The sequence below is a fragment of the Berghia stephanieae genome, chromosome 2 (assembly GCF_034508935.2).
Source record: "Berghia stephanieae isolate SIO BIC M18660-M18661 chromosome 2, UCSD_Bste_1.3, whole genome shotgun sequence".
Taxonomy (NCBI): domain Eukaryota; kingdom Metazoa; phylum Mollusca; class Gastropoda; order Nudibranchia; family Aeolidiidae; genus Berghia; species Berghia stephanieae.
The window spans coordinates 45,616,679-45,632,567 of NC_088361.1; the positions used below are offsets into that span (position 1 = coordinate 45,616,679).

The 15,889-nt window shown below is 36.0% G+C and overlaps 2 protein-coding genes across 2 annotated transcripts in view; both read left to right on the forward strand.

Moving 5' to 3' along the window:
- Nucleotides 1-15,889, forward strand: part of LOC144964980 (uncharacterized) — a 31,641-nt gene that overhangs the window by 1,129 nt on the left and 14,623 nt on the right. The window lies entirely within an intron of this gene.
- Nucleotides 1,888-14,812, forward strand: LOC144964984 (uncharacterized). Its single transcript, XM_078899804.1, has 3 exons — nt 1,888-2,076; nt 11,397-11,545; nt 11,968-14,812. The coding sequence occupies exons 2-3, from the start codon at nt 11,435-11,437 to the stop codon at nt 12,646-12,648; spliced, it is 792 nt and encodes a 263-aa protein (XP_078755930.1). The 5' UTR covers nt 1,888-2,076; nt 11,397-11,434; the 3' UTR covers nt 12,649-14,812.

Consider the following 15,889-nt stretch of genomic DNA (forward strand, 5'->3'; position numbering starts at 1 on the left):
TATCGGATTATGCAATTTTATAATTATTTATTTTTGTCCTGATTTTATTTGGACATCATGTTATGTTGTGAGAAAAGCTGTTCATTTATACCACAGGTTCTTTGACTGACTTTTTGTTACTTTTGAAGAGTTTAATTTTTATTTGGACTTCCAATTGATCCATGATTTTATCTTTCTCATCAAATAAAGCGGACTACCATTTGATAGTTACTACAATCGTAATTTTGATTTGCATGATTTTTTTGCAATCTTCAATAATTAAAATATTTTTTAAAACAACAAACAAACAAGCAAAAACTAGACTGCCATAGAAGACTATTCAGACTGAGTTTGAATAATCAGTTGATTGTACATGCGCATTGGAATTTGAGTTGAGTCGGTATAGCTGCAGCTTTTCTTTTCTCCTTTATTTTTTCATTGATAGGTGAAGCAAATTGGGATGGGGGTTGGGTGTGGGGTGAGGGAGGTGGGTCAATTCACGCATTGTGGTGCCACGCAAATTGATGTAGCCCACAGGCCTCACTTACCCGTGTCGTTTAGCACGAGAGGGGAATGGAATGTGGAATCGTCTCAACATGACATCAAACATGAACACACCTAGTGTTCCTACTGAGCATTGTAAATGGATAAAATGACGCTATATAAATTTCCCATTAAATTACTACTACTACTACTACTACTACTACTACTACTACTACTACTACTACTACTACTACTACTACTACTACTACTACTACTACTACCCACCACCATCATTATCATCATCATAAATCCTACCATCACCGACAGCACCACTGCCAGATCACAACAACCATCACATCCCATCATCATTACTACCACAGAATCACCATCAACATCATCACTAGTGCCACACCAACCAGCACCATCGTCATCATCATCAATACTACCACTGAAACAATCACCATCACCACCACCATATCATCATTACTATCACTACCACCATATCAATATCATCATCATTACTATCACCACCACCATATCACCATCATTACTATCACCACCACGACCATATCATCATTACTATCACTACCACCATATCATCATCACCATATGATCATCATCATTACCATCAACACCACCATATCATCATAACCATACCCACCACCACATCATCATCATTACTATCACCACCATCATATCATCATCATTACCATCACCACCACCATATCATCATTACCATCACCACCATATCATCATGAACTACTATCACCGCCACCGTATCATCATCATTACCATCACCACTACCATATCATCATCATTACTATTACCACCAGCATGTCATCATTACCATCATCATTACTTTTACTACCACCATATCATCATAATCATTACCATGACCACCACCATATCATCATCATTGTAGGTATCCCAATCCAGTCCATTTCTGTGTAACGGGCCTGAAAATCTCTAATTTTCAACCAATTTCACTTGAAGCAATCTATATTTCTATTTAAGTTACAGGGATTAAAATTATATCACTGAAAAGCTTATCTATTCTCCTTCTAAAACATGTCAGATTTGATGATTTTTCTTGCAAAAATAATTTATTAGATCCTTGTAAAGAGCATGACATAATGCGTTTTTTTATCGCGGCGAATAACCGAAATTTTATGGGTAACCATTTTTTAACCGCCAACGCTACTAGTACTTTTGTTGGATCGTGTTACAAATAGCATTATTAGAAAGGGAATTAAAAGCTCTTTCTAATGATACCAATAACAACGTGATTTATTTACATTAAAACCCTAAACAATCGAAATATTTCAGAAAAAATACCTAAATTCGGCAAAAATTCACAAATTTCGATTTTTTAAAGCCAAAAATAGGATTAGAAACATTTTTTCTTTATAATATCTAAGTCTCGATGGTTTCCGAGATTTGTACCACCCGCGGGAGTTCCAAACGTCAACACAACGCGAGCATTCCATTTTCACTTTTGATTCCGGCGTGCCTAGCATCGTTGTCTCAGTTGAGTCTCAGTCAAGTGAAGTGTCTTTGTGTTATTCAATTCCTAAAATGGATATGAACTCAACAGATTTTTAAAAGAATCACTAGGTAAGTGTTTTAATTTGGCTTTTATTAAATCAATTTTACATTTAATTCTATCTCTAATATTAATGATGATGTTTTATTATCGTCCGCTGACTTGGACAAGAATGAGAATATTGAGAATGACCTCATTTTGAAACTCCATGTCAGAACAGATCTCTGTTAATTTTTTACACCATGAAATCCTATTTTGTTTTTTTCATGATATCATAAAATATAAGTTAATTCAACATGTGTAGGACATTTGCTGACTTCAAAGTCAAGAATTGTGTTTAAATCTTTCTTCAAACACGACCTAGCAACATCGGCATAGAAATCCAAGATGGCGGCACCCGACCGAGTGCGTTTGTTTATCAATTGAGGGGAATAAGCACACTCCTGAAATTATGTGTTGCTTCAATTAAATTACTTTTTTTTGGGTCTCCAAATCAATCCTTAAGATAGGTAGAAGTTAAGTAACGATTTTCGGCTTTCATGTTTTTTTATTGTTTATTGACAATTGAGTCAAACAGTGAACTGGCCATTTCCAACGATAATGTTAGATGCTCAAATTAGTAGATAGGATCTCTCTCTCTCTTTCTATCTATTTATTTCTCTCTCCCTCTACCCCCCCCCCCCCCCCCCCTCCCACTCTCTTTCTCTATATTCTTCTCTCTATATCTCCTTTTTTACATTTTTTCTCTCTCTCCCTCTACTCCCCCCCCCCCCCCAACTCTTTTTCTCTCTTCTCTCTCTAGCTCCTTCTCATTTTTTCTCTCATTGTCTAATCTTTGTCCCCTCTTACACTTATCTCTCTCTCTCTCATCCTCGCACACATACTCATTCTCTTTCTCTCCTTCTCCTAGCGCCCCCCCCCCCCCCCCCCCTTTCTCTCTGTCATGGTCTCAAGTGAGTAAAGAGCTACTCGACTATGCATAAAGATATATGTAGAATGAGGCCCCAGAATTTACTAGTTACTATAAATGAAAAACAATTAACGATTTGTTTACAATGAAATAAAAATAATGATGAAATTTAATTAAAAGAGATAAACAGTGATCGTGGCAGTTACAAATAGAGATATGAATATTTTACGTAACTTATGATAATATCTCAGGTTCGTAAGTTTACGTTTCCAGGCAGTTGATGGGCTTGGATGATCTATTCCTCTGATAACAGGATTGGACTCGTAAAATTCCACTTCCAGGCAATTGGTAAGAGATTATAGTGTAGTACAGCGGGCTTGGGTTTGATCCTTGAAGGCTATACAATCAAAGTTAAAAGCTCCGGCGTCTTAATGGTGTAGATATAATATCTACAAAGTCCCAAAAGATAAAAATCTTACAATATATATATATAGGAATAGAGCGACTGGCCGTCCGGCATAGATTGTGGAGAGAAAGTGAGTGTAGAGTGTTAGACCTATCAGCTTTTATAATAAGTGGCTACGTGACAGAATGTAGAACGAAAAGTATTCACTAATTAGAAATTAATTCGAGGGAAGGCTATAAAAGGAAAGACGATCTAATATTAGAAGGTAAAGTTTATCTAAGCCTACCGAAATATAACTGGAGTGAGATGAATTCAGTTCTTAATAAAATAAAATTTAATAAGATAATTGTGAACAACTTTTACTGTGACACTCTCCATACAAACAACCAGTTGGCTACCTTACCTATGGAATTTTCTTTTTCAGAATGTTCAAATATTGTGTACTTTGTGTTCATTGGTAAAGTAACTTTAGCACCACTCTTCTTGTATCATATTTTTTTTCTTTTCAAAATGTTCTAAATAATGCTTTGTTGTTAGATTAGGCATAATATAGTAGATAAGAATAGGCTTAAATATCCATGATGGTAATAGTAATGGTTGGCAATGTAGAAAGTTTGAGATCCCATTTTTTGTGACCTGTTTTTCTAACCATTATGGGAAAGATAGATTTTACAAACGGAAGTAAATTTACTATCATGATACTCTAGCATTAATCCATTGTTATGATTTGTGCTACAATTAAATTATTTATTAACTAGACATGGAAATGTTTATATTAACGTAGGTATATGAATGGGTGACAATAACAATGAAAGATTGTGATTACAAATCATTGTGATGAACAACATGATGGCAATGTGATTACAAATCATTGTGATAAACAATAGTGATGGCAATGAAGCATGGTTTAAGTCGATGATATGAAGGTAATTTACTGAATGAAATGAATGAAAATGTAAATGGAATATTGACATTTCAATTATTAATCATAAATGAGTGAAAATTCATAACAATAATAGATAAAGAGAAGATTTCCCAAATCATGAATGGGTATGGTATATATATCCAAACAATACTCAATGTTACATTAAGTTGGGTCATCATGTTTACAAATAAAATTATCGAAATTGTGCGTTCTGATTTGGCATAGTTTGCGAGGTAACTAACAGTATGCATGGGAGGTTAAGTTATACCCTTCTCACGTGTTTATACTAATCGAGAAAGTAGGTCGGCGTGAATATTTTCACAGCCTGGTATGTGAGAGATACTGAAAGTGTAATTTTGCAAAAATAGACTCCACCTTAGTACTCTACTATTATTCATTTTGTTATTTCTTATGTACGTGAGTGGTTTATGGTCCGTTTCGACCACAAACTCTTTTAGCAGTAGATATCTGCTGAATGTCTTTAAAGCAAAGACGATGGCCAGTCCTTCACGCTCTATTACAGAGTATCGTGATTCTCTGTCCAATAATTTTCTGCTTGCATATAAGCAAGGCATTAGAGTTCCCTCATGTTCCTGTAATAGTACACCTGCGATGCCCTTATCAGACGCGTCAGTTCTTACAACAAATTCTTTTGATATGTCGGGTAATTTAAGAATTGGTTCTGAACAGAGTAATGCCTTTAATTGGTTAAAGCTATTCTGACACGCTTCTGTCCAAACAATTTTGTTCGGTGACCCATTCTTTGTCAGATTTGTTAGCGGTGTCGCGATGTGCGCGAAGTTGTAAATGTATTTCCTGTAAAAATTTAGGAGCCCAAGTACTTTGCGTACTTCTTTTTTTGTCTTAGGTGGTTGCAATTGTGCGATTTTTGTTTGTTTTTCTGTCTCGGGTGTCTGTGTCCCATGACCAACGGTATGACCGAGAAAATCAATTTCGTAAAATGCAACGCTTGTTTTTGACGGTTTTGTTGTTAAAGAATTACGTTTTAATGCTTCAAGCACTAATTCTAAGGTTGTCATGTGATCAGTCCATGAGTTTGAGAAAATACATGCGTCGTCGAAGTATGAGAGTGTAGACGGGATGTCTTTTAATAACATACGCATCATTCTTTGGAATGTCGATGCGGCTGTCGATAATCCAAATGGCATATAGTTAAATTCTAACAATCCTAATGGTGATTGAAATGCTGTGTATTTCTTACATGATTCTTTCAGTGGAATCTGCCAGTAACCTCTAGAAAGATCACATTTTGTCATGTATTTTGCTTGAGATAAGGCAGCAAATAAATTCTCTTGATTTGGTATTGGTTCTGCATCAAATACTGTTGCTTCATTTAATTTGCGAAAGTCGATACATAGCCTTATCGATCCGTCTTTCTTTTTCACTACTACTATTGGTGATGAGTATGGGCTTGAAGAATATCTAACTATTCCTGTATCTAGCATATCCTTAACTTCCTTTTCAACTTGTTCTCGTGCGTGAAATGGAATAGGATAGTTTTTCACGTTGATAGGGGTAGATGTGGTTAACTTTATGTCGTGTTCCACTAATGTTGTATGTCCGGGTGCGTCTGTAAAGACTGACTGGTACTTTTCTAATAATGACCTGATTTCTCGTTTCTGACATTCGTTTAGTTGAGGATTGATTGTGACGTCATTAATTGTACTATTTTTAGAGTTACCGTGTTGTGGGGTGTGTTGTAGTTCGACATCATCGCTGTGAGTTTCGATGATTAATCCTACATTTGCAGCTTCAACATGGTTAAATATTGGTTGTGATAATCTGTCTCTATCGAAATATTTTTTTAGCATGTTTGCATGGAATGTCTTTGTTGTGTTGTTAATTTGAATCTCGTAATTAACACCAGATCGTACTGCTAATACATTGAATGGTCCTTTCCATGTAGCTAAAAGTTTACTCGAGTCATCGGGTAAGAGTATTAGTACTTTGTCACCAATCTCAAATTTTCTTGACTTGCTTTTTCTATCGGAGTATTCCTTGTATTTCTCTGCTTTTTTGGTGACGGATTCCTGTGCTAGCTTACATGTATCCTCTATTCTGTCTTTCAGGTTTCTTACATATTCGTAAGCAAACATAATTTCGTTATTGTCCTCCTCATTCCCTTTACAAATGTCGGCTACTATATTGATCGGGCCGCGAGGTGATCGTCCATACATCAACTCAAATGGGGAGTAGCCTGTAGATTCTTGGGGTATTTCTCTATATGCAAATAGGATTGCTGGTAAGTATCTGTCCCAATCATCTGGTTTTTCTGCTGACACTTTTCTTAACATATTCTTTAGAGTGCCATTAAATCTTTCACAAAGACCATTTGCTTGGGGGTGGTAGGGAGTTGTGAATGAGTGTTGGATTCCCATGAGTTTCATGGTTTCATGCATCATATGTGATGTAAATTGGGGTCCATTGTCCGACAGTATCTCATTTGGTATGCCTATTCTAGTAAAAATTGTCATCAATGCTTCAGCTATGTGATCCGATGTAGTTGATTTCAATGCTATCGCTTCTGGCCACCTGGTTGCGTAATCGACTAGTGTTAGTATGTGTGTATGGTTTCTATCTGATTTTGTTAAAGGGCCTATAATGTCAATTGCAACTTTTTGAAAAACTTTTTCAATAACTGGGGTTGTCTCTAATGGCAATCTCGGTATTCTGCCTTTTGCGACTCTTCTTTGACATGTGTCACAAGATTTCACATATTCTCGGACGTCTTTAGTAATTCCAGGCCATGTGAAATTCTCGGATATTCTCTTCAATGTGGAAGAGCTCCCAAGATGTCCAGAGGTTATTGAATCGTGCGCTATTCCAAGGATTTTGTTTCTGTAAATACTCGGCGTGACCAGTTGTTTAGCTATTTTGTTTCTTTTCCTATGTAACCTGAACAGAATATCTTTTTCAATGATGTATTCAACTTTTGATTTCGTCCCTTTGTTTGCGATATTGAAATATGAAGTTAAAGTCGGGTCCTTTTTCTGTTCTTCAATGAACGTGTTCCTGTCAAATTGTTGTGGTTCTAGAGAAATAGTCATTGGCTTCTCTGTTGTCTTAGTCATCTTTCTTGTTTCTGCTAGACAAGCTGTTTCTTGGGTTAATGACCATTCTTTTACATCTGTTGGGTTGTCTTTAAGACCTTTTATATTGCCAACAATAACATCAGCGACGGGGTTGGGAAGTATACAGCATTCCACTATTCCTGTATAGTATGGGGTTTCTATGTACACATTAGCTGTTTCAAAGGTTTCGACTGTGCCACTGAATGTGATGCATTGTACCGTTTTTCCAGTTTTGTCTTCGTCATTGATCAAAGATGCTTTTATTCCTACTGTACTGCATCCTGTGTCTCTCAATATTTTGCAATCAGTTCCATTAGCTTTGCCTTCACAAAAAAAATAGCGATCCTGATTTGTGAGTTTGTGTTAAAAGTGACATACCTTTCACGCAATACACATTTATATTTTCTCCTGACATTACTCGTGTCTGATTGTTTACACCTGTTTGGAGTGATGCATTTGCAGTTTCTTTTGGATATCCCACGATTTTGTAACATTTGTCTGCTGTGTGGCCTTTCATTCCACAATATTGACATTTAATTATAGGTTTGTTGGTTTTCTTATACTCAGTATTATTGTCAGTGCTATTTCTTGTTTTGTTTTGATAGGGTCGGCTATGGTCTCTATTGAACTGTTTGTTCCATGGTTTGTTACTATGGTCATCCTGTTTCACTTGCGTGTTCCGAGTGATTGATCGGCTCGTTCTATTTGAGTATTGAACTTTAGGTGTACATGGACTCTGAGCAGCGGCAGCGTAGTATGGTTCCTTCAATGTTCTGCTAAGGGGTGTCAATGGATGTGCGCTGTTAAAGTTTTCTGCGTAAATTTTTAATTTGTCCAAGTTTTCTGGCTTTCTCTCTTTAAAGAATGCGACTAAATCTGGGTTGCAAGCTTGATAGATTCGATTCTTCAGCGTGAGATAGTAAAGGCCTGCAAAGTCGTCTTGTTTTACGTTTGCCAACTCAAGCCACCGATTTAGAAATTGAGTAATTCGGTTCACGAATGTATTAAAGTCTTCTCCACTTTCCGGTTTTGCAGTGTGAAACCTTTCCTGGTAACCATCTTCCGTTAATCTAAATCTTTTTAGTAGAGCGTCTTTAATTTTTCCATAGTCATCTGCATCTTCAGTTGTTAAGGTATAGAAAACTTTTAGCGGTTCTCCAGATAAGCAGTTAATCAAGGCTGTGGCCCATTTGCTTTCTGGCCAACGATAACCTTTAGCCTGAACTTCGAATCGGTGTAAGAAGGATTCTAAACAGTCTGAGCGTTCATCGTATGTTGGCATGCGTGGAAGTTTCACGAAAAATTCATCACTATTATTATGTTTTCTTTCATGACCGGTTTTTGTTTTTTCAATTTCCAGCATCATTTGGGTCCTTTTGGTTTCTTCTTCTGCTAAAGCTATTTGTCTTTTTAGTTCCCTTTCTTGGACTCTTTCTTCTCGTTCTTCTCTACGTATTCTTTCTTCGTGTTCTTTTTCTTCTCTACGAATTCTTTCTTCGTGTTCTTTTTCTTCTCTACGAATTCTTTCTTCGTGTTCTTTTTCTTCTTTACGAATTCTTTCTTCATTTTCTTCTCTACGAATTCTTTCTTCATGTTCTTTTTCTTCTTTTACTTTCTCTTCGCACCATGAAAATATTCTTTCCTGGGGTATTTCTAAGTCCTTTGCGAGACTTAAGTATCTTTTATATGCTTCCATGTTGCAATAAATTAGTTACGATATTTTATATATATTATATTGACAGGATACTGTTACTGACTGTTTTATTTATTTACACTTACTGGAATGAACTGTTCTATTTTTAGAAATCTCTCTCTCTTATTTCAACTTATTATGTATGTTGAATTTGATGCCTTTTATCGTTATATCTTATAAAGCAATGTGTCAATACAATGCGGAGTTATTATGACTTGTGTCAATAACAATGTGTCAATCGCGTGTACTCTAAACTATGTTACTACGAAAAATGTATCACCAATGTGTGTGACTCGTCGTTAGTTTGTGTACAATTATTCGCAATGACGCTAATATACTAGAGTGTGATAACAATAATAGGATGCCAAAATAATCCCAAGTTATCTATCACTAAATATAACACGACGGCTAGTAGACTCCTTTTATTATTATTTAGTTTTTAAAGACTCACTTTTCAGAACATAATATATAAGTGGTTTTCGGTAACAGTAATATGCCAAAAATGCATTTAAAACAAATCACTATGCAAAACAAATCACGATGTCTATAGTTACCATGTGATGCCCAACTCATGTAAAAGAGAATAATGAAGGATATATTTACCAACTCAGTTCGTGGCTGGGACCTCTCTCTTGTTCAATGGTTGTTCAACAATTGTAATTAGGCATTGAAGAGTGTTTAACAGTGATGTCTGAAATACAAAACAATAAAATATCGTAAGATTTACAATAGTTACAAAATGTGTTCACAACACTGAATGATTGGATGATAGGTGAATGAATCGTTATGGAATGTAAACATATTGAAAACAATTCATGAATGAGGCAAACAACAAAATGAAATGAGTGATATAATAACAAAGTGGACAAGGAATGAATGAATGAATGAAAAACTGAGTGAATAGATGAATGAATGAATGGATAATGTATGAATGAAAGAATGAAGGGAGGAATAAATGTATGAATGATTGGATAAATGAGTGAATAAACGAATGAATGGATGAATGAATGAATGAATAAATAAATGAATGAACAATGAATGAATGAATAATTTATAAATGAATAAATGAATGAAGGAATGAATCAATAAAATGCTATTAAATTTGAATGAAAGAATGAATGGATAAATTGCTATTCCATTTAAATGAAGAAATGAAAAAGAAAAAAAAATTAATCCTGTAAATAGGGAGTTCAATTAAAATATGATCAAGTGGGGCAATTAAGAGTTTTACAATTTAAACTTTAAAGTTAGATGAAATAGATATAAGTAACTAAATAAATTCAATTCTTTATATGTGTCCCCTCCAAAATGTCATGGTCTCAAGTGAGTAAAGAGCTACTCGACTATGCATAAAGATATATGTAGAATGAGGCCCCAGAATTTACTAGTTACTATAAATGAAAAACAATTAACGATTTGTTTACAATGAAATAAAAATAATGATGAAATTTAATTAAAAGAGATAAACAGTGATCGTGGCAGTTACAAATAGAGATATGAATATTTTACGTAACTTATGATAATATCTCAGGTTCGTAAGTTTACGTTTCCAGGCAGTTGATGGGCTTGGATGATCTATTCCTCTGATAACAGGATTGGACTCGTAAAATTCCACTTCCAGGCAATTGGTAAGAGGTTATAGTGTAGTACAGCGGGCTTGGGTTTGATCCTTGAAGGCTATACAATCAAAGTTAAAAGCTCCGGCGTCTTAATGGTGTAGATATAATATCTACAAAGTCCCAAAAGATAAAAATCTTACAATATATATATATAGGAATAGAGCGACTGGCCGTCCGGCATAGATTGTGGAGAGAAAGTGAGTGTAGAGTGTTAGACCTATCAGCTTTTATAATAAGTGGCTACGTGACAGAATGTAGAACGAAAAGTATTCACTAATTAGAAATTAATTCGAGGGAAGGCTATAAAAGGAAAGACGATCTAATATTAGAAGGTAAAGTTTATCTAAGCCTACCTAAATATAACTGGAGTGAGATGAATTCAGTTCTTAATAAAATAAAATTTAATAAGATAATTGTGAACAACTTTTACTGTGACACTCTCCATACAAACAACCAGTTGGCTACCTTACCTATGGAATTTTCTTTTTCAGAATGTTCAAATATTGTGTACTTTGTGTTCATTGGTAAAGTAACTTTAGCACCACTCTTCTTGTATCATATTTTTTTTCTTTTCAAAATGTTCTAAATAATGCTTTGTTGTTAGATTAGGCATAATATAGTAGATAAGAATAGGCTTAAATATCCATGATGGTAATAGTAATGGTTGGCAATGTAGAAAGTTTGAGATCCCATTTTTTGTGACCTGTTTTTCTACTTATTGACTCTTGATTACTTTTTTTTTTCAGTTGATGATGACTATGAGAAAATGAAATGAAGGTTTTTGATGAAAGGGAAAGGTCGGCGACCTGATGCTTGTTGGAGTGCCCCTTTAACTAATCGAGTTCTTCTTCAGCTACACTTTCTGCGATGTGAGGGGGGATCATCTGAGGCCAAGGTATGTATTGCATCTGAGACCCTATGGTTTGCAAGTGCCCTACTCACAAGCACAGAAGCTGGTATTAGGTGCAGTTGAGTTATTACATATCATTACTATTTCATTATTTTAAAGCCCTTCTTCATACCACCAGTAATTGATTCTCTTCTATCAAGCAGAAAGGTAGCCATAAGGTAGCAATCAAGTTACTGCCCAATTAATGCTACAAAAACCAAGATATACCGTAGAATGTAAGGCTCTGTCTCTGAGGGACATCTATTTACTGCATTCAACCTGTTCATATTTCAGTGCTCATATCATGCTGCTGTTTTTACCCCGTTTGGTTAAGTCGGCTTGTTTACTGCTTTGCTTATATTTCATAATTCTGCTCCAGCAGCTTACCTGCAGTGTGTGATCATTTTTCATTTATTTTCTTTCTGCAGATTGCAGAGTGGTTTACGTACCTCTATCCGGAGTGTGTCTTACTTGTCCAGAGGATAGGACTACTCATTGCCAGGAAGTTGGATACGGCTAGGTCAATCCACGACCCAGCAGAGCGTAAAATTATCCTCAATGAAATTCTTGACTATGATTACTTGTCGCCTTCGCTGAGTGCCCTGAGCATCACTCGCAGTGTGCTCTTATTTCGGACACAGCAGGGTTTGCCAGAGTCCTTCTTACTTGATTGGCTCTTACGTATTCTGAAGCTCGGACCAGTTCATCATAAATCCATTAGAAATGCTGTCAAGTCAACAAAGGCAATAATGGCAAAATTAAGGGAAAATATTCGTCGTGATCCAGGGAAGGGGACATCTTTTGCCAGTTCGACTTTTGAACCTTACTTTACACCTGGATCATCAACATCTCTGGTGTCTACAGTCTCTCCAGTATCAACATCTGTCTCTGCACTGTCAGTGCTGACTCCAATATCAGCCTCTGACACTCCAGTGTCAACGCTCACCACTGCCTCGACAGTGTCGTCGCTCACCACTGCCTCGACAGTGTCATCGCTCACCACTGCCTCGACAGTGTCATTGCTCACCACTGCCTCGACAGTGTCATTGCTCACCACTGCCTCGACAGTGTCATTGCTCACCACTGCCTCTACAGAGAAGGAAAATTGATGATAGTGAGGAAAATGTATGTGACCAGTCTGATTCTGATATGGACGATGACTATGATGAGTTTCGATTCACAAGTCAAGGTCAATGGGTAGCAGTTTTTTATGACCAAAAGATCTATGTTGGTCACCATTATCAGTGATCAACGGGCTTATGTGAGGTTCCTCATCGACTTTTCTGTTCGTGCCTCTACTTACAAGTGGCCTGTTGTTGAGGACATTGCAGAAGTGGAGTCCAAGTATGTCTTCAGGTGGGACTTCGAAGTGACATTTTCTGCAAGTCCTTGACTTTGGACAGTTGCTGATAAGGCTATTACAAAGGCTTATCAGCGCTTGAAGGGTATTATTTGATTGGATTTGGGTGAGCGGGTGGTTGGATGGGAGCATCACCCTTGAATCATATACCTATGATGTTCGCATGGGTGTACGATCCGATAGTGATGTCGTTTCTTCTTCTCTTTACTAGCCTATCCTGCTTCTTTGGTTTGTGATTGTATTTTTAACAGGGGATATTTTTTTCCTGTAAATCCTCTGCCTGTTTGTTCTTGGTTATTTATAATTTAGCTTATGATATCTTTAGGTTATGATTTTGATTGACATTTGTACTATTTTTGTTAGATTGCTTGTTTTTTTGTTTCAGCGGTCTCTCATATAACCTCAATTGTGTTGGACGAGACCTAAAGCAACAAACAAAAAAAAAAAAGATTTGGGTGAGAATTGTCCATTAATGGATTTATATTGCTCATAAAGGTGCATTTTGTGTTGGAACATCTGTTTTGTCTCATCTTATCACATTTCCTTTTTTTCCCAGAGTCGATAATTTTATCTGGTCGACCGTTTTTGGCCAGTTTTTAGATTGCTCTCAAGGTTATCTGCTGCAGTCTGACTGTGAATATGCTTCATCCATGCATAGTTTATTACTTTGCAATTCTTTTAAGACTAAAATGGTTATTCTGTGGCTGTTTAAAAATTTTCTATGAATTTTTGAAAATCATGGATTTTTTATATTTTTTGATTGTGGCATCCAAATTTCATTTTGTCTCAAGAGTATTTCTAAATGAAAAGGTCTAGTGTTAAATGTTGTTTATAGTTTACAATTTTCTGTTTATTTTGAGGTATATTTGCACTATTTATTATCCTTAGTTATTTTTTAATGAATTTTTGAAAATTGGTAAATTTGACGAAAAATCAGTTATTTCCCTTGATTGCGAAAAATGACAAAATTTCCAATTTCAGATCTCAATAGCTCTTTAAGCGTGTTTCTTAGCGCACGGGAAAAAATTAGACAAAGTGTGTGGGTACAAGTCTTTATGTAAAAGTGATCCTTTGGGTTCTTAGTCATTTACTTTTCTTAGAATGAGATCTCAAAAATGGAGTATTTTGCAATGCGAAAGAGTGTACTTTTTCTCGCTATTTCGAAAGGTCATAACTTTTTTATTTTTTAATATTTTTTAATAATTTCTTCTGTTCTGTACCTCAATCAACACATAGTTTGAAATAAAAAGTCTTGGATTACTATCTAAAGCTATCTAAATTTTGGTCTGGAATACCTAATCATTGCCATCACCACCATATCATCATCGTTACCATTACCACCACCATATCATCATCATTACTATCGCCACCACCATATCATCATTACTATCACTACCACCATATCATTATCATTATTATTACCACCACCATATCATCATTATTATCACCACCACCATATCATCATTACTATCACCACCACCATATCATCATTACTATCACCACCACCATATCATCATTACTATCACTACCACCATATCATCATCGTTATCATCACCACCATCATATCATCATAATTACTATCACTACCACCATATCATCATCGTTATCATCACCACCATCATATCATCATAATTACTATCACTACCACCATATCATCATCGTTATCATCACCACCATCATATCATCATAATTACTATCACTACCACCATATCATCATCATTACTATCACTACCACTGTAATAAAGTGTCATCGATACCGATATCGATACAATGTTTGGGTATCTGATTATCTATTACTATTACGATTATCGCCCATTGTTATTTTTTTGTGTTATAGTTAAGAAAGAGTTCCTGTTTACTTTCAGTTGGTAACTTCCGTTTTAATAAAGAGCTTATGGCTATTTGTGTTCAAACTATATGTTGATTGTCAATCTATTATAAATGGCGACGAGATAAAGTCATCTAGAGCCGAAGTGCTACATATTAATTCTTAAAAGAGCCAGATAAGTAATTATTCAAATATTTTTATTGATTACGTAAATTAAACCAAAATAATGGCTACCATTGGGACCATCTCAGAATTTGTGGAAGGGACATCCATTGTGGACTACTTGGAACGTCTCAAGTTCTATTTCATGGCAAATGACATAGAATCAGATAAAAAGCAAGCTGCTGTGCTACTAACAGTAGTAGGCCCCAAACAATTTAGAATATTGAAAGATCTGTGCCAACCAAACTCGCCTGCAGATAAATCATTTGAAGAACTTTGCATGCTGCTAAAGAACTTCCACTCCCCACCTCCACCTAAATTCCTGCAGCGAGCTAAGTTTGAAGGAAGAAATCGTCAACCGAACGAATCAATCCAACAGTATTGTGCTGCCCTGCGGAGCATTGCGGAGCACTGCCAGTTTCGAGAAACTCTAAATGAACGTCTTTGCGAAAAGTTTGGACCGGTATTAACGATGCTCAGATTCAACGAAAACTTCTTGTTGAGCATGATCTCACTATCGACAAAGCCATGGACATTGCCCTCTCTATTCATCAAACAAGAGATAGTGCACATCAACTTCAGAAGGGCGAAACTGTCCATTTTTCCATGTTCAGAAACTCTTATCAGCAACCTTCAAGATCGTTCAGTACCATGAGCAAATCACATGCTTCATCAGCGACTTCTAAATCGTGTCATCGGTGCGGCGGCCCTCATACCCAATTCCAGTGTAAATTCAAATCATCAACCTGCCATAAATGTCAAAAAGTGGGTCACATTGCAAAAATGTGCAGATCGCAAACACAATCGACAAAAAAAACCAGCGCCTAAAGCAAAATACCGCCATCAAAATCACCTGTTGAATGAAGATAATTTGACCACCCAGCATGAAGAAAGCCCCCCAGAGCATAATTTTGAACTTTTTATTGTGAATTCCCCAAACAAAAGGCCCCCTATTTCGGTTCCCCTCCTCATTAACAATAAAAACATTGTGTTCCACATT

Excerpts from the sequence above, each read along its gene's own strand:
- LOC144964984 (XM_078899804.1), top strand. The coding sequence starts at position 11,435 with ATGAAAGGGAAAGGTCGGCGACCTGATGCTTGTTGGAGTGCCCCTTTA. Across the intron at positions 11,546-11,967 it reads GGGGATCATCTGAGGCCAAG|ATTGCAGAGTGGTTTACGTA; the intron begins GTATGTATTGCA and ends TTCTTTCTGCAG.